This window comes from Cyprinodon tularosa, unplaced genomic scaffold (genome assembly GCF_016077235.1).
Source record: "Cyprinodon tularosa strain WSP-4 unplaced genomic scaffold, ASM1607723v1 ctg668, whole genome shotgun sequence".
NCBI lineage: Eukaryota > Metazoa > Chordata > Actinopteri > Cyprinodontiformes > Cyprinodontidae > Cyprinodon > Cyprinodon tularosa.
Genome location: NW_024039416.1, coordinates 53,852 through 76,924, shown reverse-complemented (window position 1 = coordinate 76,924; position 23,073 = coordinate 53,852). Strand labels below are relative to the sequence as shown.

The 23,073-nt window shown below is 44.4% G+C and overlaps 1 protein-coding gene across 2 annotated transcripts in view; it reads left to right on the top strand.

Annotated features, from left to right (window-relative positions):
* The window catches only part of atp9b (ATPase phospholipid transporting 9B), a 61,605-nt gene extending 47,413 nt beyond the window's left edge, over positions 1-14,192 (top strand). The window contains exons 16-30 of one of the 2 annotated variants that reach the window (XM_038267259.1): positions 2,230-2,391; positions 2,492-2,584; positions 4,378-4,461; positions 5,425-5,595; positions 5,664-5,762; positions 5,839-5,928; positions 6,021-6,165; positions 7,128-7,192; positions 7,270-7,425; positions 7,499-7,563; positions 7,635-7,743; positions 7,819-7,876; positions 10,819-11,022; positions 13,030-13,062; positions 13,310-14,192. In XM_038267259.1, coding sequence (XP_038123187.1) covers positions 2,230-2,391; positions 2,492-2,584; positions 4,378-4,461; positions 5,425-5,595; positions 5,664-5,762; positions 5,839-5,928; positions 6,021-6,165; positions 7,128-7,192; positions 7,270-7,425; positions 7,499-7,563; positions 7,635-7,743; positions 7,819-7,876; positions 10,819-11,022; positions 13,030-13,062; positions 13,310-13,446 — 1,671 coding nt within the window. In that variant the 3' untranslated portion in view covers positions 13,447-14,192. The remainder of the gene's footprint in view (positions 1-2,229; positions 2,392-2,491; positions 2,585-4,377; positions 4,462-5,424; positions 5,596-5,663; positions 5,763-5,838; positions 5,929-6,020; positions 6,166-7,127; positions 7,193-7,269; positions 7,426-7,498; positions 7,564-7,634; positions 7,744-7,818; positions 7,877-10,818; positions 11,023-13,029; positions 13,063-13,309) is intronic. The other variant, XM_038267260.1, reaches the window with a different exon arrangement.
* Positions 14,193-23,073: the final 8,881 nt, after the last annotated feature.

Sequence of the window (23,073 nt, the reverse complement as noted above, 5' to 3'; positions counted from 1 at the left end):
AAAAAAAATATATATAAAAAAAACTAGAATACAAAAAATGAAAATGCGTTTAATTTTTGATATGTAATTTTTTTTTCATTTGCAGAATATGTTCTTTACTTGCAACAATAATGGAACAGTAATCACTTCTCCTGTTTCAATGTTTATTGGCTGAATCTCAAAGGTCACAAACCCCTGTAGGAGGTTAATCCGTTTAATTATCGCTGTCCGCTTCCTGGGGGACTTATTTCCCGGACGGGAGGCAGAAAGCCGCTGGTTCCCTGAAGGCATCTTAACGGCTTTATGTGCGAGACGGAAGCCGAGGAACCGGCCAGGTGGAACGCACAGAAGAACCTCTAATTAAAGCAGAGTTAATGTTTACTTTAACATGAGAGAATAAACGGGAGGTTTGTCAGGCTGGACTGTTTAGGGGAAGTTTAGTGAAGCTCACAGGAGAAATACTTTGCATGTAAACTGAAGATGCTCGGTGTTCGTTTCCTCCGTCGCTGCTCCGCCTTCCTCCCACGTTGATCAATATTTCATTTTCTCTGCAGGGCAGAAAGACGTCGCCGTCTTTTTTTGTCCTCCTTTTTATTCATCTGTCTTTTTATTTCCTTCTGTTTGGGTTGAAGCTTCAGATCTCTGTCACCGAGCCGCCGTCATCGCTCTGATTACAGGGTTTCCGCGGGTCATTAAAATCATTAAAAGTTATTAAATGGCATTAAATTTCATGAAATTTGATTTTTGTGGCATTTAAGGTGCTTTATAAAAAAAAAAAAAAAGTTTATAAAAACAATTTTGTCAGATATATTGCGATATATTTGCGTGGAACTGCTTCCGATTGATCGTAAAGCCGTATGTTCGGAAAAGAAGCTTGAGGCGGAGAAAAGGCTAGAGAATGGAGGAATGCTGATTTCAACAAAAGTGGCTGAAAAACAAGGAATTTGGGAGACGACTGCAGCCTGTCCCAAAAAGACGACATATATATATATATATATATATATATATATATATATATATATATATATATATATATATATATATATATATATATACCGGTATATTCTATTCAGTTTATTTCTATAGCTCCAATTCACATCATGTCATCTCAGGTCACTTTCCAGTTCACCAGATCATCCAGTCAGATTGATTCAAAGTTTTCTATCTAAGGAAAACCAGCTGATTGCATCGACTCATTGACTCTTCAGCAATCCCTCACACTAAGCATGCTTGTAGCGACAGTGGAGAGGAAAAACTCCCTTTGAACAGGAAGAAACCTCCAGCAGAACCAGGCTCAGTGTGAGCGGCCATCTGCTGAGGCCCACTGGGGTTCAAGGAGACAGAAGCAGACATAGAAAAAGAAGCATAGATACAAAAGGCAGCTGTCAACCAGCTCCACAGGCGGCCCCGTCCAGGAAACACACAGCCAGGCAGACGAGCTCCGAGCCAGCTCCCATGTCAGAGGATGAAGAGAGCACATCCAGTTAGTCACAGTCAGAGAAACAGGACTACACTGGAAAACAGGCCAAGCTCAAATAGAGCATAGTGTTAGAGATTGAACTAACAGATTCTGCAGAGTGGGAGAATAGAGATAGAATGAAGCAGAATGATGAAAAAGGGGTCCCTATGTCCTCCAGCAGTCTAAGCCTATAGCAGCAGAACTATAGAGATAGATCAGGATAACCTGAGCCACTCTAACTAGAAGCTTTATCAGAAAGGAAAGTTTTAAGCCTAGCCTTAAAAGTAGACAGGGTGTCTGCCTCACGGACTAAAACTGGTAGTTGGTTCCACAGGAGAGGAGCCTGAGAACTAAAAGATCTGCCTCCCATTCTACTTTTAGAAATTCTAGGAACCACTAGTAAACCTGCAGATTGAGAGCGAAGTGCTCTGTTAGGAACATAAGGAACAATCAGATCTCTGATATCAGATGGAGCTTGGCCATTTAAGGCTTTATATGTGAGAAGGAGGATTTTAAATTCTATTCTGGATTCTGTTCTAGCATGAATCCGCTTTGGCATAGAATGAAAAGAGGCGCCCTCTAGTGGGGGATGGTAACATTACAACACTGAAAGATGTTCCTTTAAAGCGACGTTTATCAGATAATTTCATGGAACTGATTTTAATCTAGTAAAACGTTGATCAATAATTAATTATAAGGCGATTATTGGATTGCATCCATAAACTCCATCAGCTGCAGCTTCAGGTTGAGCTCCGGTCTGCGCCTGACTTTGGGATTGTGATGTTCTCCAGGTGGCGCTGGTTCGTTGGACGGAGAGCGTGGGTCTGACCCTGGTCAACAGAGACCTGACCTCCCTGCAGCTCAAGACGCCGTCTGGGCAGATCCTCTCCTTCCTCATCCTGCAGATCTTCCCTTTCACCTCGGAGAGCAAACGGATGGGCATCATCCTGCGGGTGGGAACCGTCTCCTCCTGCCGTCGTCACGCTTTGGGCTCCAGCAGCTCATTAATCTGCCTTAAACTGACCCGGCTGTTGCTTTTTCTGATGAAATCAGGAGGAGTCGACCGGAGAGATCACCTTCTACATGAAAGGAGCTGATGTTGCCATGGCGAGCATCGTCCAGTACAACGACTGGCTGGAGGAGGAGGTAGGAGTCAGAAGTATTCATACATTCAGTCACGTTTCATAAGTTAGTTTAAATGTGTATTTGAAAAGTCTTAAACTTTTTATAAACATAAATCAGTGCGGTGCATATGGAGTGAGTTTTGATGCAAGATCAGAACATGTTTTGTTAATTGAAATTTGAAAATAATCCAATCCAGATATAAAAAAGTGAAAAACGATTAAATCAGAAAAGGGTAATGAGAAAAATGCTCTGTTTTTAATTTTAGAGATAGAATGAAGCAGAATGATGAAAAAGGGGTCCCTATGTCCTCCAGCAGTCTAAGCCTATAGCAGCAGATCTATAGAGATAGCTCAGGATAACCTGAGCCACTCTAACTAGAAGCTTTATCAAAAAGGAAAGTTTTAAGCCTAGTAGACAGGGTGTCTGCCTCGCGGACTAAAACTGGTAGTTGGTTCCACAGGAGAGGAGCCTGATAACTAAAAGATCTGCCTCCCATTCTACTTTTAGAAATTCTAGGAACCACTAGTAAACCTGCAGATTGAGAGTGAAGTGCTCTGTTAGGAACATAAGGAACAATCAGATCTCTGATATCAGATGGAGCTTGATTGGTCCAGAGTGACTGTTTGGATTTAAAGTGAAGAGAATTTGATCTGTGGAATGAAAAAGTACAATTTGTGATAGAATAGAAATAAAATAAAGAAAGAAATCAACACAAAAAAGTGACGAATATTTGAAAAATGAAATCTGAGATAATTTTTTTTTCCTCATAAGTTTTTTTTCTCAGAACTTTTTCTTAATTAAAACATTTTTTTGTTTTCTGTGTTGAATTTTTATTTTTTCTTCAAATTCCATTTAACAAAATGTGTTCTTTGTTCCAATAATAGGATAAAATTCACTCCATAGGTGTGTATTGTCAGCAGGACCTCCTCTGGCTGCAGGAGGTTTTTTAGTCTGATTTCAGCTAAAACATCATCATCATCATCATCATCTGGGTGTCCGTTGGTAGACCGCCTCGTGTTACCTTCGTCCTCCTCATCATCAGCTTCATATTGGCGTTATTGAATCATTTGGCACCGGGGGGCAGCTTCTGATTTAATTAGTGACCTAGATAAAGTTGATGTAATTAATGTTTGTCATATTCGCGGCTCTAACATCCTGACGTGGGATCAGCGCGCGGACGCGGCCGTCAATAACCAATCATCTGCAGCCGTCGGTGTTTCATATCAGAAACAAACGGCCGGACCGTCCTGCGAGCTTCACCACAGGCTCTTATCCTCCATCGATCTCTGTGGGTCATGATGAGCTGTTATTGGCAGCTATGGACGTGGTGTTCCTGTCAGAACCATCATCTGACCCATATTTAATGTCATTCAGGGTCACTGCACAGAACCTAAAACCCTGGAACCGACTTAGAGTCGTTGTTTATTCATATTTAGATCCGTTTGTGAGGAAGGAGGAGGAGCAGAGTTTGGGAAGGTCTTCGTTCTCCAGATGTGTCTCTCTGGAGTTGGTTCCAGTATCCTGGTTCTCCGAGAGGCGGCGCGACGGAGCAGGAGAAGAAGCTGAAGGGGAAAGTTCTGGGTTTACTGCTCCCCCTTTGGTTTTTCCTCATGTTCTGATTGGTTCAGAGCCATAAATGGATATTTAGACGTCCCGGTTTGTCCAGGTTCCTTTTAGGGGTGAGCCAGTCCTGGCCTTCCTCCATCGGCTGGCTGTTAGTCCATTTTAAGGTTCTTTTATTTGTTTTCAAGACTTTAAATGGTTCTGCCCCTCCCTACCTGACGTGACCCGTCTCTCCCTCTGTTTCCTGGCAGTGCGGCAACATGGCCAGAGAAGGCCTGCGGACCCTGGTGGTGGCCAAGAAGGGCCTGTCTGAGGAGCAGTACCAGGACTTTGAGGTGAGGACCGACGCATGGCTTCACGTTCTGCCTGTTCAAAGCGAGGAAACCTCAGCGTTACACAGCAGGAAGCCTTTTTTTAACTGCTCTGCAGTGAATCAAATAAGCATGAATTCAACGAGTCTATAAATAAACTACTGAGTCCTCGCTTGGTTTTAGCTCCTCGCTTTGAGTTTATTTAAGTTCTAAAAATTCACCTTGATTCGTTTTTTAATGGCTGTTTGAAAACCAGAGAAAGGTGAAGTTTCCCGATGGTTTCTATTTAGTTCTTTAAGAAAATATTTTAATCTGTTCATTCATTCGTCCATTAATTCAGTGAAATAAATCTAACTTATAGATCTTACAGAAAGGATCCATCGCCACCATCTGGCTGCTGGGAGTCTGAAGGCTTTATTCAGGCGTGGAAACAATCAGATGAATCATCATTATTGAAATAATCAAGTAGCTGGAGTAAAACGCTTCTAAAAACTCCTGAAGATAAACAGAAATAGATCAGGTTCATATAAAACTCTAAGAAGCTTAGTGAGTATGATCTATCCAGGAAAGGTCTGGTCAGCAGGAATAATCAATGGATCATTATTTATACCTAAAACTAAAACGTTTGCGGTGATTTAATGAATTTAACGTTAATCAGTAAAATATTAAACAATAGTTTTCGTCATGATCACTGAGTCTGGGAGCGGCCATTCATCTCATCTGGTTAATAGGAGATCTATGGAGAGAAATTTGTTCCAGTATTATTGAAAGCAAAGAGTGCTTTTCAGAAAAGGCCATGAGAAGATAAGAGTTTAAGAAATGAAACTTTGCAAAAGTTAAACCTGTATTATGACATTTTTTTACTGATTTTTTCCCAAACAAATTTTGGAAAATAGAATCTAAAAAAATACCAAACTACAAGCTGCTGAGTCCTTAAGCTTTCCGCCAGAACCAGACCCGTGACCCGTGGACTGATTTCTCCTGCAGAATCGGTACAACCAGGCCAAGCTGAGCATCCATGACCGGGCGCTGAAGGTGGCGGCGGTGGTGGAAAGCCTGGAGCGGGAGATGGAGCTGCTGTGTCTGACCGGAGTGGAGGACCAGCTGCAGGCCGACGTCAGGCCCACGCTGGAGCTGCTGAGGAACGCCGGCATCAAGGTCGGTGCGGGAATCGCATCCCCGTCTGACGCTCCGACCTCTCCTCATCACCTTCCTCTTCTCCTCAGATCTGGATGCTGACGGGAGACAAGCTGGAGACGGCGACGTGCATCGCCAAAAGCTCCCATCTGGTTTCCAGGAACCAGGACATCCACGTCTTCAAGCCGGTGCGTAACGCTCCCTCTCAGAGATCAGCCGCGCCTCTCGGCTCGTGTCTAATTGGGCTTCGCTGCTCTTGAGCAGGTCTCCACCCGAGGAGAGGCCCATCTGGAGCTGAACGCCTTCAGGAGGAAGCATGACTGCGCGCTGGTCATCTCCGGAGACTCTTTAGAGGTACTGGAGCGCCGCTGCAGCCACAGAAACACTGTGGAGCTTCGTCACGCGTTCAAAACCTCTCAGAAGTTCTTGTTTCTCCGTTTCTGCAGGTCTGCTTGAGGTATTATGAGCACGAGTTTGTAGAGCTGGCCTGTCAGTGTCCGGCGGTGGTCTGCTGTCGATGTTCTCCCACTCAGAAGGCCCAGATCGTCCACCTCCTCCAGCAGCACACGGCCAACAGAACCTGTGCAATAGGTGGGCTTCAGAACCGGGGTCGGTTTCTCCAAACGGTCCTACCTTCCTGGAGTTTCTGCTCTGCTGCTGCTGCAGAGAAACGGGTTTATTTCAGGGTTTTAACGTCTTTATTGGACGGAGAAGCTGCTGCTGTAGTTTAACCTTCAGGGGTTATGGGGAGAAATTTGTTCCAATATTACTGAAAGCAAAGAATACATTTCAAACAGGAAAAAAAGGAAATGAATAAAAATATGATTTGAGAGTAATTTATGTTGTATGCGCAACAACCAGTAAGGTTTGCTATTTTATCATTTTTTTGTTGGTTTCTAAAAAAAAAGTTTATTTTAAATTTTGTCTAGATTTTTTATTTTTTTCCTCTAATTTATTTTTCTTTGGAGATTTCTTTTTAATTCAGACTTTATTTTTTCAAAATTTTTTCAGAGTTTTTATGTTATTACGTTTGAATTTTTTTCCACTTTTCAGATTTTTTAAAGAATTATTATTTTTTGAAATATTTATTAAGGTTATTTTTATTTTTCTGGGGTGACTGTGATTTAAGGATTACATTCTAAATGAGTTTTTTCAGATTCCACCCCCTGCAGCTCCCGGTGGATTTCTATTGATCCGTGTGCAAAACCAATCATTAAAACAGGATTTAAAAAGAATCCGATCCATAAAGCTCAGTCTCTGTCTCCAGAAAAAAAATAAGACTTTGTAAAGATAAAATTTGGAAAAATCTGGAAAGAAAAGCAAATTTTAAATGTGTTGAACTTTTGCATAAATATTTAAAATTACTTTAAACATTTTTTATTGAACAAATTTTCTTCAGATTTCCTTTTCTGAAAGGTTTTCTTTGCTTTTAATATTGGAGCACATTTCTCTTCATAAGTTTAGACCTGATCTGATGGTTACTTGATTGAGCCACTAGATGGCAGCAGATCCCCGGCTGTTTTCTCCATCCATGTTTGTGTGTTTGGTGGCAGGAGACGGAGGAAATGACGTGAGCATGATCCAGGCTGCAGACTGTGGGATTGGGATCAAAGGAAAGGTGAAGCCCTCTGGGATTATAATCTGGGTTCATCTGGAGCTCAGATCTGGAGCTTTTGGGGGGTTTTTTTTGTGCAGGAAGGGAAGCAGGCGTCTCTGGCTGCAGACTTCTCCATCACCCAGTTCAAACACATCGGCCGCCTCCTCATGGTCCACGGCAGGAACAGCTACAAGCGCTCGGCGGCACTCGGCCAGTTCGTGATGCACCGCGGCATGATCATCTCCACCATGCAGGTACCGCAGCGGCTGGCTCTGCGCCTCCTCCTCCAGAACCCTCTCACCACCCTGCCTGTCGTTTCCTCCTCAGGCCGTCTTCTCCTCGGTCTTCTTCTTCGCCTCGGTTCCTCTGTACCAGGGCTTCCTCATGGTCGGGTACGTAAGCTTCTCCCGTCAGAACCAGAAACGTCTCGCCCTCCGTTCTGATGGGCTTCTGTCTGCCTCAGGTACGCCACCATCTACACCATGTTCCCCGTCTTCTCCTTGGTTCTGGATCAGGACGTGAAGCCCGAGATGGCTCTGCTCTACCCAGAACTTTACAAGGACCTCACCAAGGTACCGGATTTGCTTGTCTCGCTGCGGTTCTGACGGCTGGCGGCCCGATTGACCGGTTCTGTCGATGTGTTTCAGGGCCGCTCCCTATCCTTCAAGACGTTCCTGATCTGGGTTCTGATCAGCATCTACCAAGGTGAGCCGTCTGGGTTTCTGACTGGAGCCGTTTGAACCGGGTCGCTGGTTGGGACCCAGAAGCTCCTTCCTGACTGTTTATTTTCTGTGGCTCCGCCCCTCCTCCTCCAGCCCGTTTCTCAGTGTCTAAGGTTTCCAGCCGCCGTCCTCCTTCACATGCCATCTTTTGTTTGGGCCGTAAATCGATATCGGCGTCAGCGCTAAGCCGCTCGGTGTGCGAGAAAGATCCGTGTTCAGGCCGGAGCGTGACTTCCTGACCGCTCCAGATCTTTAATTAAAAAAATAAAGCTGCTCTGCATGGAAACAAACGGGCGACAGGAGGGAATCCAGCTGGTTTTTACAGACGTTGACTCGCTGGAATCTGAATTCTGTCCATCAGAGCCATTATGTCATCAGTTAGGGTGTAATTAGGCTTCATTTGTGCGGCGATAAAAGGCTATCGGGATACAGTAGGCGTCCTGGGGGGGGCTGCACAGACGCTCCTTATCTTCGCCCTCGCTGCTCCATGCGGTTGGTTTCCCAGGGAACCGCTGGGTTTGATCATCAGGACCAAAACTAAACATCTCTGGATCAAGATCGGCTGATCGACCAAAGTCTGGAAAACGCCACAGATTCCTTTGTTTTGTTCGACCGGAACGTCTGCAGCGAGTAAAACTCAACGCTTCTGTTGATGAGTGTGGAAGAGAAACAGGCTCACTGGAATCTGCCTTTTTTTGCAAATTGAATTTTAAGCTCTGACTTTTTATCTGGTGGAAATTCCGCTGCAAAATATTCGACTGCACCTTTTGGTGAAGTCAAGCCACAGCAATCTACTCTCCATGCAGGCGCGCAGCTTCTAGCCAATGAAATGAGCTCATTTGGTCTGGAAAACTAAAAGTTTCTTCCGGATCAAACCAAGAGCCTTGGCAGACGGGGGTGCTGCACTAGCTGTGATCGGCTCAGTTATTTCACAAAAACTCTAATGGCTGTCAGTTAGCAGCTAGCTGACGTTTTGTAATCATTCACTACTCGATCCGTTTAGATATACATCCGGGTGTCCTTAAATAATGTTATCCTGGTACTAAAGTTACTTATTTCTATCCTAAATTTGATCAACAATGCTAATCTCTAAAAGATGTGAGACAATTTGGTTCTTTTTCCATTTTCTTTGTTAAACTGCTTCTCTGATGTCATCATGGGTCGTGATCAGAGTCTAAATCTGATTAAAACATGTTTATCTGCATTTTTTCTCATTTCTTTCTTTAGTTTACACACCATATAGCATAATATTAACATGAAAGGAAAACATCAAACTCAAAAAGACTAGCATAGAATCCCATTTGTGTAATGTTTGCTATTTATTAGATTCATTTTTTTTCCTGTTTTAGTTTCTAAATGTTTTTTCAAATTTTTTTCTCTACATTTATTTTAAAAAAAATTTCTACTTTTTTCTTGATTTTATTTTTCCATGGATATTTCTTTCCAATTCAGATTTTATTTCCATTTTATTTGAGATAAAAAAAATATTTCAAAATTTTTTCTTTTTTTATAACTTTTGAATATTTGTTCACTTTTCAGATATTTTCATTTTTGAATTTTTGAGGTAGCAGTGGCTCGTTTTTCATGGACAGTAGGCTGACGAGAGGGGGACAAAGACCCACAGGTCGAATTCGAACCCGGGTCGGCTGCGTCGAGGTCTAAGGCCTCCGTACATGGGTCGTGGGCGCTAACCACTGCGCCACCAAAGCACATTTAAAACATTAGTGCAGTGGTTTATTTTAAAATAAACCTTTGGGTTAAGTTGTTGTAAGCAGGTTTTTCTGGTGTTTCTTGTGAATTTGGTCTTAAATTTTTATTTCAAGTGGCATTAAAAAGTCTTGAATTTAACTCGCCTTATGCTGCAGGAACCCTGATTTTGAAAACAAAATCTGAACAAATAGCAAAGTGTCATTAGGCTTCATTTGTGAGGCGATAAAAGGTTATCAGGATACAGACGGCGTCCTGAGGTGGCGGCTCAGACGCTCCTTCTCTAGAATAGAATCCCATTTCCTGTGCAGATCGGAACAGAGTGATAAAACAGACATTCATTTTCTCAGGAAACCTATTATTCACCTTTAACACTTTATATTTTAGTACGTAAAAATGTAATTTAGGTCTTTTTAACAAAATAATGTCGAGGTCGACCCGGATGTTTATCTGGATGCGCTAATGAGCTTATGGCGCAGAACGCAGATGGTTCTTCCGGGACGGATCGGGTAGCGACAGTCACATCTATTAAACACGAATTCTAATTAAATTCTATTGAGTTTATTTCTCAAGGCATTTTCCAGTTCACCAGATCATCCGATTTAAAGTTTTCCATCTAAGGAAAACCAGCTGATTGCATCGACTCATTGACTCTTCAGCAATCCCTCACACTAAGCATGCTTGTAGCGACAGTGGAGAGGAAAAACTCCCTTTGAACAGGAAGAAACCTCCAGCAGAACCAGGCTCAGTGTGAGCGGCCATCTGCTGAGGCCCACTGGGGTCAGAAAAAGAAACCCGTCAGCTTTGTTTTGCCGGGAACAAAGCTATGCTCAACTGTTGTGTCACGTGACCAAAGGAGCTCATTTCATTGGCTACAAGCTGCTTGACTGAGTGTAGATTGCTTTGGCTTTAGTTCACCAAAAGGTCAAAACATTTGCAGGTAAATTTTTTGCAGGAATTTTAAGAAATTCAGTTTTTATAATTCGGTGTTAAAAAAATTCAGTGTTTAAATTACGGAGTGAAAAAAAGGAAGTGTTTAGAATTCGTTGTACAAAAGAAGGCAGATTCCAGTGAGACTGTTTTTCCTCCATAGTTGAGCAGCATTTGGTTGCGATTGTTTACTGACTCACTAAAAACTGTTTTGTTTTAAACTTTTTTATTTAATGCAGGGAAAAAAGAAAAGGATTAAATGGTTTTTGAACTCTTTGGCGCCCCCAGGTGGCATCCTGATGTACGGCGCCCTGCTGCTGTTTGAGTCGGAGTTTGTTCACGTGGTGGCCATCTCGTTCACGGCGCTGGTTCTGACGGAGCTGCTGATGGTGGCGCTGACCGTGCGGACCTGGCACTGGCTCATGGTGGTGGCCGAGTTCTTCAGCCTGGGCTGCTACCTCGCCTCCCTCGCCTTCCTCAACGAGTACTTTGGTACGTGAGCCGCTTCACGCAGGGTTCTGCTTCTGCTCTTCGCTCACTTTATGAGACAAAGCCGCAGGTTTCTGGGCTTCATGGAGCTTCTGGGTGTAGAACCGGGTCAGGTTCTTCTCTGGAGGATCCAGAGGAAAACATCTCAGCAGAACAAAAAACAGTCTGTCTGTACCCTATGGAGAGAAATCTGATCCAAAATCACTAAAAGCACTGTTTCAAAAAAGGAAATACTATAAAAAATTACTATGGAATACTATGAAAATTTGTTTAAAAAATTTTTAGTCACTTATGAGTATTAAAAAGTGCAACCAACATTTTGCATTTTTTTTCAGTTTTTATTCAAATTCTATTTTGTAAAATATTTTTTACATTTTATTTTTCACATTTTTGGCAGGGAAAATTTTAAAAGTTTTTAAAAATATATATATATTTAAATCCACAGAGACAACCCAGAAGTTTAGAGGGTTAAATCTATTAAACCAGATTTGAAAAGATTGTAATTCATAACACACAAAAAAAAGTAAAAAAAAATGTACAAAAAGTTTTTATTTTATTTTTATTTTTTTTTGGCGGGGGGGGGCATCTGAAAGAATTAAATGTTTGAAAAAATAAGTTTGGAAGAAAAAATATAAAACAGGAAAGTTATTGGTTGAACTTCATGAGAGTAACTTTTTTTTATTTTTTTTATTTCCTTTAAGGAAATTTTTCTGCAGATTCTCTTTGAAACCTTTTTTTTTTCTTTCAATAATATTGGAACAAATTTCTCTCCATAAAACTGGGGGTTTTCTGGAGCAAAGGGCGGATGTGAGCTACAACCAGCAGAACCAGTATAACTGGAGGACAGCGAGGGTCCAGAGGGCTGAACAGAATCGCTTCTGGATGAAAGCTGGAGCTGGATGTCTGTTCGGTACCATCGGTACCATCCCAGAGGTCCAGAACCTGACCGGACCTCTGATGTTCATCAGTGTAAGATCCTTAAGAACCTTCAGGGCAGATCTGAAAGATTTTGGTCCATAATTTGGCCTTTCTTCCTCCAACTGTTCTGAAATGTTCTACAGAGGTTCTGGTGGACCCGGTTCGGTGTCACACATCCTCCTGTTTCTAACCCTGAAGAGGAGGACCACCAGGAAACACTGCTTATTTATATATGTGTGTCCCATAGACATTACATACGTAGACGCCTAGAGGGCGGCCATCTTGGATCAGACCACAGGTCAGATAGCTGCTGTCAGAATGAACAGGAGGCGCCTCAGATCTCATTTTAATCACATGAAAGACGAGTCAGAGATAATATTACAATAATCGCTTACATCTCACAACCACTTAAACGACCAAAACTAATTCTAAAATTACCTTTAAATTAGATTACACATATTTAAAACAGCTTTTAGTTAGACACAAGATAAATTTACCGTTCTCTACAATTTGACCAACAAGTTTTGACCATGACACAAATAAAAATTAACATAAAATTAATTTTAAAAAACAAAATAATAACTTTGCTCTGTTTTGTAAATCACATTACAAATGTTCCTTGAAAATACTGAATATTAATGTACTATATAAATAAATAATTTTTTAAAAACATAATCTTTTAATATGGTAATATAAAACTTTTTGTTAATCATATTTATGTTTAATTGCGAAATATATAACTTTAAACTTCACTTTAAATAGTTTTAAATCTGAATAAATGTGTTTAATCTAATTTAAAGGTAATTTTAGAATTAGTTTTGCTCTTCTAAGCGGTTGTGAAACGTAAGAGATTATTGTGATTTTATCTCTGACTAGTCTTTCATGTGATTAAAATGAGATCTGAAGCGCCTCAGATCTCACTGTGGTCTGATCCAAGATGGCCGCCCTCTCGGCACGTCGGCCTGGAATGAAGCGTCTACATATATAATGCCTATGGTCCTTCCTGTCTGCCGTCCAGCTGAAGCTGCTTCTTCTTCTCTCCTCATGCTGCTGCTGCTTCTTCTTCTTCTGCTCCTCTAATGCGCGCGGCAGGCATAGGCAGGGTGTCGTTCGGAGCCTTCCTCGGTAGGTCTGCTGACTTCACATTCCAGGCTGTAAATCCTGCTGCCAGTCCGTTCACGAGGCTCCACCTGCTGCCAAGCTCTGCCCCGGCGGCGCCGCAGCTTGTTGGATCCTCTGGAACAGAGGCAGAACCTCTCAGTTTTCATTCCTGCTGAAGGGGGTGTGAAAACTTTCAGGCTCTGAAGCCGTTTTGTGATAAATGATGTGAAATGTTTTTCTTTTGTTGACTTTTCCGTCTCCTTCCTGTCAGACCTCTCCTTCATCACGACGCGGCCTTTCCTCTGGAAGGTGTCGGCCATCACGCTCGTCAGCTGTCTTCCTCTCTACATCATCAAATACCTGAAGCGGAAATTCTCTCCTCCGAGTTACTCCAAGCTGTCCTCCTGAGGCGGACCGGACCGGACCGGACCGCCACGCCTGAAGCACTGGAAGCGTCTTTTCCTTTTACTTGAAGCCGGGAGCACATGGACGGGTCGGTTCTGCCCGTATTCAGTGAAATGTTCCTTTTCTGCGGCCGAATGATGCCGCCGCTGCGCTCGCTTTTATACACTGATTTTTAAATCCTTTTTTTAATCGCAGTGTTTTTTCTGGGGGGGGGGGGGGTAGAAGGTTCTGGTGCTGCTCAGTGAACACTAACAGTGAAGACATTCAGAAACAAAAGCTTGGTTCTGTTTCCATGTTTGGACGGGAAGCAGCGGCTCGCCTTCAGGTCGGAACCGCTCATTCTGAGCCGTTTTCAGAATCTGGTTCTGACTCTGATCTGTCCCCTCCTGATGTTTATAATGAGGCGGGATGAGTTTTATCATTCCTGCTCTGGGTGGAGCAAAGAACCGGCGGTCCGACCAGGCGCCATCGGATCACTCCACAGACCCGCCTGGTTCTGGTTTCTGACCTTAATGCTGGAAAACTGCTGCTCTGATGGTGAAAAACACGCCTGGATGTATTTTCTAAAGCCACTTTGATTCAATTCTGCTTCTTTTTAAAGTGTTTCCTGTTTTCTACGGGTTGGTGTTCGTCGTGTCTCTGTGTTCATGCGATGCGTTTCAGTCCTTGTCCTGCTCTGCAGCATCAGTATTTATTTGTAGAAATGTTCCTGATTAATAAAAAATAAACTCAATAAAGCAGGAAAAGCCTCCAATATTTAAGGTTTCATCATTAAATGTCCTGATGTGGCCACTAGATGGAGCCAGAGGACCGAGGTGGAGTTTTCTCCAGGGAGGGCTATAAATTCAAAAAACCAGCATATTTATATGAATTCCAACAAAAAACATAAGAAAACTCTAAAAACAAAACCTAATTTCATAAACAGATTTAATAAATCTTGTCCTTCTGAGGCTGTGAAGGTAAATCTGTGTTTTGGTTCAATATTGAGTCACAAACCTAAAAAAAAATCATGAACCAGTTTAATAATGGAGAAGCTATTAGCTTTATATTTTTTATATAATATATAAACAATTTTCTGAGCAACTATGCCAATTAACAAACACCTAGAAAAAGAACAATATGCTATTATTTTCCATGTTGTCAGGGTTTAGTTGAGGTTTTGAGGACCCAAATGCAGAGAAGAGGAGGCAGAGGTGAGTTTTGTAGAGTTAATGAAATTATTAACAGGGAACTGAGACAGGAATCCAAACATCCAACATAAAGCACAGAAAAAAAAACAGAACCTTGGAGACATCAGGAAAAACATGCATGAGGAGGCAGGAAGAGATGGGGAACCAGCACTGAGGAACCTCACAGGGAGAGTTTATATGGGAGCAGGTGGGAACAGAGGAGTCTAGAAGGAGCGAGGGAAAAGGAGACCAACACAAGACGGCAACAAAGAAATACCTATGAACTCAAATACATCCAGAAATCACAACAAAATAGCAATCAAACCAATAAAACTAGAAACAAAGAAAAACATGAAACTTAAAACTTAAACACTACAAAGAATGTGATGCATGTGAATCCCAGATTGTTTATTCTCCTTTTCCTTTTCTATAAAGTGCTTTAAATCAGTCCTAGCTGTCTTTATCCAGGCTGGATCAGATCCTGACCTTTGGAAAAGGAGGCAGGGAAGCAGAATAAAGCCTTAGCCTCACTGCATGCAGTTAGCCTCGCTGCATGAAGTTAGCCTCGCTGCATGCAGTTAGCATCGCCGCATGCAGTTAGCCTCGTCGCATGAAGTTAGCCTCGCTGCATGAAGTTAGCCTCACTGCATGCAGTTAGCCTCGCTGCATGAAGTTAGCCTCGCTGCATGCAGTTAGCATCGCCGCATGCAGTTAGCCTCGTCGCATAAAGTTAGCCTCGCTGCATGAAGTTAGCCTCGCCGCATGAAGTTAGCCTCGCCGCATGAAGTTAGCCTCGCCGCATGAAGTTAGCCTCGCTGCATGCAGTTAGCCTCGCTGCATGAAGTTAGCCTCGCTGCATGCAGTTAGCATCGCCGCATGCAGTTAGCCTCGTCGCATGAAGTTAGCCTCGCTGCATGAAGTTAGCCTCGCTGCATGAAGTTAGCCTCGCCGCATGCAGTTAGCCTAGCCTTGGAGCTAAACCAGGTCCTGGAAAACGATGATTCTTTCACCATTTCTCTCCTCAGTGCATCTCCAACTTGACCTGTCAATCATCCGTAAAATGTCTGCGCTGTGGCGGAAGATGGTGAAGAAATCCACTTCCTGTCACCTCAGGGCGCAGCTCTCCTCTCCTTCTGTATTGCAGAGCAGCTGCTGCACATAGATAACTTTTAACCAGAGTCTATGAGCAAAGATGTTTGCACCCTAGAGTGGAAATACGTCACCAATCAGACGAAAAATGAAATGATGCTTTACTAGTCATTAAAGATTTTAATGTCTCAATCAGGGTTCATTGGGTGGGGTGGCGCTCTAGCGCCCTCTATTGGTCAGCCGCCTCTGCCAGAAGCTGATTTCTGCTTTTTTTTTTTTTTTATTATTGAAATATTTTGCTAACAAACAAATATCCAGATCTTTGCTCTCAGAGAAAACTTCTGCAGAGCCAAACATCTCATGACGCCTTTCTCTGATAAAAGGAACTCGATCCACTTCAGCGATGCAGATTTCTAATTTAGAGGAAAGTCTGATGACTAACAAGTTTTAGAGGAAGAGTTGGAACCAAATGTTTGGAGGATGGTTGGATTAAGGCTCAGCTTTAAAGTCTGATTAAACTGAGAACAGAAAGAATCACAGGAAGTCATCCCATCCGACTGCTTCGTTTGGACAAGAAGTTCTGACTAAAAGTGTCTCAGTAGATCACAGAACTGAGATTTGGCTGTAAAATCTCAGATTTTTTTTCTATAAATTCTGATTTCTTCTTTTCTCCCTCAAGTTTAATGATGAAAAAATAGAAGAAAGCAGATTTGATGTCAGTCAGCCGCTAAGAGGGGAATTTAAAGGGCTGTGAAATTAAGCCTGTGGAACCGGCTTATAAAATAATCATTTTTCTCAATAAACAATGAAAATATATCAAAGTAAATGTTTGGAGTTTGACGCCTCAAACGGTAAGATTCTATAATTTATAAAGGAGACGTAATGAATTGATGAAACTATGGAAGGTCAAAGAGGTCATTGCTGGAAAAAAAATATTGTTTTTCACCATAAAAAGTAGAAAAAGTACGACGGAGTATTGGGGCCAGGCTAGAGATTTTTTTTATTTTTTTATTTTGAGGATAAAGTCGTAACATTATGAGAATGAAGTCATCAAACATCAACCTGTTTCAAAAAGAAAGCTTGGAGCTCCGCCCAGCAGATGACGGCCGACAAGCTCCACCAATCAGCAACCAGTCCACTTTGTCCACTTTGACATCCTGCCCAGTTTGATGCTGCTGCTAAAAGATTTCCTGATTTGTCAAACCGATGCTAAAGTAGAACTTCACATGATGCTCCACATTCCTCATTTTAGGGAAGAAAGGGCTTTTTGGAAGAGTTGGCATAATTTAGTCTCGTTATTTTACGATTTTATTCTCGAAATAGCCCTAATACTCCGTCGTAAAAATGTGATCATTCAAATAAAAAGAAATATAACTTTATCAAACTCACATTGGAGATATTTATCCACTATAAGCAGAGGGCTGCCATTGTGCGGCGTCCAGGGAGCAGTGTGGAGGTTAAGGCTCTTGCTCAGGGACCCTGAGTGGCAGTCTGTGGGAGTTGAACTCAAAACCTCAGGATTTCAAGCTCTATGCCCTAACCACCATGCCTCCACTCCCCGTCGATTGTCTAGATCAGATTATTTTATTAATACATTCATTGAGTCTGCATAGACATCATTAACTGTTTTATTTACTTCTATTCGGTTTATTTCTATAGCTCCAATTCACATCATGTCATCTCAGGTCACTTCCCAGTTCACCAGATCATCCAGTCAGATTGATTCAAAGTTTTCTATCTAAGGAAAACCAGCTGATTGCATCGACTCATTGACTCTTCAGCAATCCCTCACACTAAGCATGCTTGTAGCGACAGTGGAGAGGAAAAACTCCCTTTGAACAGGAAGAAACCTCCAGCAGAACCAGGCTCAGTGTGAGCGGCCATCTGCTGAGGCCCACTGGGGTTCAAGGAGACAGAAGCAGACCTAGAAAAAGAAGCATAGATGGCCATTCAGGACCGAAAGAACGAGATCCTGGATCCAAGCGGGTGAAATGAGTTTCCTCCGTAGTGTGTCTGGGCTCTCTCTTAGAGAGGGGGAGGAGCTCAGTCATCCAGGGAGGACTCAGAGTAGAGCCGCTGCTCCTCCACATCGAGAGGAGCCAGTTGAGGTGGCTCGGCCATCTGGTTAGGATGCCTCCTGGACGTCTCCCTGGTGAGGTGTTCCAGGCACGTCCCACCGGGAGGAGGCCCAGGGGGAGACCCAGGACACGCTGGAGAGACTGTTTCCCTGCTGGCCTGGGAGCGCCTTGGGGTTCCCCCAGAGGAGCTGGGGAGAGGGACGTCTGGGCCTCCCTACTGAAGCTGCTCCCCCCGCAACCCGACCCCGGATAAGAGGAAGAAGGATGCTCTGATTCAGACCGTTTATGGAGCTACTTAGCAACATTTTATAGAGTCTGCTGTTGCATTGTGTTCAGTTCACATCTGGATCCTCAGAACCAGAAACCAACATTCATGTTCTATCTTTAGCTTTCTTAGAGCTAAAAAGCCGTGGAGAAAGTTTCTCTGATAAGTTTCTAGAGTAAATTAGCAGGAACTTTGGGTGTCGATGGTAATCAGAACCGGCTTTGTGGATCATGCTAGTGAACAGTGGAGGAATTAGAGCTTTTAAAGCGTGACCTTTATGAACCCCAGAAGAAGGTGGAGCTCCCTGACCTCCGGTTCTCCAGCAGACGTGATATGAAATTCTCCTCCTAGCTGGTTCAGTCATCTGCACCTTTTGATTTTCAGAAAAGTAGAAATATGTGCTTTTAGATCCTCCATAAAGTCCCCATTTGGAGCGAAGGCGCCGCCGTCGTATTGATGACCTCGCTGAGTATGGAGCTCACAATGTGTTCTGAATTTCTCCGTCAGAGCAGGAAGCCGTCTGAGGATGCAGGAGGAGCCGGTGATGAATGTGATGGTCCGATGGCTTCAGCATGTTCGGAACCGCCTTTCATCTTCCGCTGAAGCTGCACATCCTCTCAGGGAGGCGTGATGCCCTGCAGGTTGGATCAGACCTTTCTGCAACGTTTTCAACATGGATCCCTTTTTCTCAGGTTGATGGAGAAACCAGAAAACTTTGCATTTGGTTCTTTTTCAACTTTAAATAACTCAAACGGTCTTGAAGCAGAGAAGTCCTGCCAGGATGCTCTGGGTCTCACCTTTGTGAAGACGTTCATTTAGATGTGCTGCAGCTGAAAAATGGACCAACTGGAGCACAGAGGGGGAACTTCCTGCTCCAGATACAAACAAGAGAACAAGGATATGAACAACAGCCATGAAGAGAGGGGGAACCAGGGAGGAAGAACCAGAGAGGGGGAACCAGGGAGGAAGAACCAGAGAGGGGGAACCAGAGAGGAAGAACCAGAGAGGGGGAACCAGAGAGGAAGAACCAGAGAGGGGGAACCAGAGAGGAAGAACCAGATAGGGGGGGGGGGGGGGGCAGAGAGGAAGAACCAGATAGGGGGGACCAGAGAGGGAGAACCAGAGAGGAAGAACCAGAGAGGGGGGGCCAGAGAGGAAGAACCAGAGAGGAAGAACCAGAGAGGAAGAACCATAGAGGGGGAACCAGAGAGGAAGAACCAGAGAGGAAGAACCAGAGAGGAAGAACCAGATAGGGGGGGGGGGGGGCAGAGAGGAAGAACCAGATAGGGGGGACCAGAGAGGAAGAACCAGATAGGAAGAACCAGATACGGGGGACCAGAGAGGGAGAACCAGATAGGAAGAACCAGATACGGGGGACCAGAGAGGGAGAACCAGAGAGGAAGAACCAGATAGGGGGGACCAGAGAGGGAGAACCAGAGAGGAAGAACCAGAGAGGGGGGGCCAGAGAGGAAGAACCAGAGAGGAAGAACCAGAGAGGAAGAACCATAGAGGGGGAACCAGAGAGGAAGAACCAGAGAGGAAGAACCAGAGAGGAAGAACCAGATAGGGGGGGGGGGGGGCAGAGAGGAAGAACCAGATAGGGGGGACCAGAGAGGAAGAACCAGAGAGGAAGAACCAGATAGGGGGGACCAGAGAGGAAGAACCAGAGAGGAAGAACCAGATAGGGGGGACCAGAGAGGAAGAACCAGATAGGGGGGGCCAGAGAGGAAGAACCAGAGAGGAAGAACCAGAGAGGGGGGGCCAGAGAGGAAGAACCAGAGAGGAAGAACCAGAGAGGAAGAACCATAGAGGGGGAACCAGAGAGGAAGAACCAGAGAGGGGGGACCAGATAGGGGGGACCAGAGAGGAAGAACTAGATAGGGGGAACCAGAGAGGAAGAACCAGAGAGGGGGGGCCAGAGAGGAAGAACCAGAGAGGAAGAACCAGATAGGGGGGACCAGAGAGGAAGAACCAGAGAGGAAGAATTAGATAGGAAGAACCAGATAGGGGGGACCAGATAGGAAGAACCAGAGAGGAAGAACCAGATAGGGGGGGCCAGATAGGGGGGACCAGAGAGGAAGAACCAGAGAGGAAGAACCAGTGAGGGGGGGCCAGAGAGGAAGAACCAGAGAGGAAGAACCAGAGAGGAAGAACCAGATAGGGGGGGACCAGAGAGGAAGAACCAGTGAGGGGGGACCAGATAGGGGGGACCAGAGAGGAAGAACCAGAGAGGAAGAACCAGATAGGGGGGGCCAGAGAGGAAGAACCAGAGAGGAAGAACCAGAGAGGAAGAACCAGATAGGGGGGACCAGATAGGGGGGACCAGAGAGGAAGAACCAGAGAGGAAGAACCAGTGAGGGGGGACCAGATAGGGGGGACCAGAGAGGAAGAACCAGAGAGGAAGAACCAGATAGGGGGGGCCAGAGAGGAAGAACCAGAGAGGGGGGGCCAGAGAGGAAGAACCAGAGAGGAAGAACCAGAGAGGGGGGGCCAGAGAGGAAGAACCAGAGAGGAAGAACCATAGAGGGGGAACCAGAGAGGAAGAACCAGAGAGGAAGAACCAGAGAGGGGGGACCAGATAGGGGGGACCAGAGAGGAAGAACCAGATAGGGGGGACCAGAGAGGAAGAACCAGAGAGGGGGGGCCAGAGAGGAAGAACCAGAGAGGAAGAACCAGATAGGGGGGACCAGAGAGGAAGAACCAGAGAGGGGGGACCAGAGAGGAAGAACCAGAGAGGAAGAACCAGAGAGGGGGGGCCAGATAGGGGGGGACCAGAGAGGAAGAACCAGAGAGGAAGAACCAGAGAGGAAGAACCAGAGAGGGGGGGCCAGAGAGGAAGAACCAGAGAGGAAGAACCAGAGAGGAAGAACCAGATAGGGGGGACCAGAGAGGAAGAACCAGAGAGGAAGAACCAGAGAGGGGGGACCAGAGAGGAAGAACCAGAGAGGAAGAACCAGAGAGGGGGGGCCAGATAGGGGGGACCAGAGAGGAAGAACCAGAGAGGAAGAACCAGAGAGGAAGAACCAGAGAGGGGGGGCCAGATAGGGGGGACCAGAGAGGAAGAACCAGAGAGGGGGAACCAGAGAGGAGAACCAGAGAGGAAGAATTAGATAGGAAGAACCAGATAGGGGGGACCAGAGAGGAAGAACCAGAGAGGAAGAACCAGATAGGGGGGACCAGAGAGGAAGAACCAGATAGGGGGGACCAGAGAGGAAGAACCAGAGAGGGGGGACCAGAGAGGAAGAACCAGAGAGGGGGGACCAGATAGGGGGGGCCAGATAGGGGGGACCAGAGAGGAAGAACCAGAGAGGGGGGACCAGAGAGGGGGGACCAGAGAGGAAGAACCAGAGAGGGGGGACCAGAGAGGAAAAACCAGAGAGGAAGAATTAGATAGGAAGAACCAGATAGGGGGGACCAGAGAGGAAGAACCAGAGAGGAAGAACCAGATAGGGGGGACCAGAGAGGAAGAACCAGAGAGGAAGAACCAGATAGGGGGGACCAGAGAGGAAGAACCAGATAGGGGGGGACCAGAGAGGAAGAACCAGAGAGGGGGGACCAGAGAGGAAGAACCAGAGAGGAAGAACCAGAGAGGAAGAACCAGAGAGTGGGAACCTGAGTGGAGGAACCTGAGTGGAGGTGCACTGCTGACCTGGAGGTTCCTCCTTGACGTTTTCTACTAGTTTTGGGCTTTGAGGGGTTAAAAGAAATTTTAGTATCAGGAATTTTAGTTTTGTACATATTTAGTTTTATTTCTCCGCCTGGTTTAGAACCTGTTCCCCCGGTTGGACTAAATGATGGATCAGTCATTGAAGGCTGGTCCTGTTTGGCCTCGAGTTCTCATTGGATTCAGTCGTTCCCATCAACAAAGTTCCTCTTTAAATCTGTTCATAGAAGTGAAATCATTTGGGTTTGGTTCTGCAGGAATACCTTCGGTTCTCTGGAAACCACCGAACTGGGTTTGGATGAAGCCTTTAAGTCTCGGTCCTCCTGCTACCATCAAATCCTCTGCCAACCAAACTGCTGTTTTGGTCCCTAAAATAAGATTAACTGTAATAGAAATAAGATCAAGAAGATATTCTATTTTTATATATGTGCAAAAAATCTTCTTCCTTCTTTTACGTCATCTGTTTCAATCAGGTCTAAATAAGAGAAAGTTTGAATTTGCAATTTTAACATTTCTGAGAAAAAATGAGTTTGTGATTTTCTAAGATAAATGTTCATTTATGTTTTGGGTTTTTAGTTCCATAGAGCCTCTCAGTGCTTCGGTTCTGAAGAACCCCAGTTTAGGTTTTTCTGGTTCCAGTTTGGCCTAAATCAGAGGTCACGGATTGGCGGACCACTGTCCGGATCCGCAACCTCCTGCTGGCTAATCTGGACCCAAACTGATTTAAAACATTTATAAATTATCGCATATTTTCCAACGACAGTGTCTAACCCCGAAATCCCACATCCTCCGCCCCGCCGCATTCCAGACGGTCTGGACAAAGCAAAGCCTGCAGCCTCCGCTGTGCCTCACATCCTGCTCCGCTTCGACTTCCTCGGAGCTCGAGGAGAGCATGAGCTATATTATTATTATTAAATTCAGGAGTAAAACATGCGGAAAGGAATGCTTAATTTAATATGACAGATTAAAAAAATCCCCATTAGCATCCAGCTTATGTTCAGTTTCTGCACAAATATTTTCTTTTTGTTGAGGATTTTTGTAGCAGGGATAATTAGGATGAAACTAAATGAGTTTGCATGAACTATGTTTGTTCTTTACTTCCAAACTCAGCATCTCTTCATCCATTTCTGAGGTGAGAAGTTTCGTTCTAAGTTGTCAGATGCGCTCTTAGACGTTTTGACTGGAGTTTATTAAACTTTTAAGCCTCTTAGTATAAAGTAAATATTTTGATGGAGATAATAAATCTGCTTCCTGGTCTGTTGAAGAACCGATAGTTTGCATCCAATCATTCAAACAAACGGTCTTCATTTTTGGGAATATATAAGCTGAGGAATGAGCCCAGAATGACTTAGTCTCCGGTTAAAC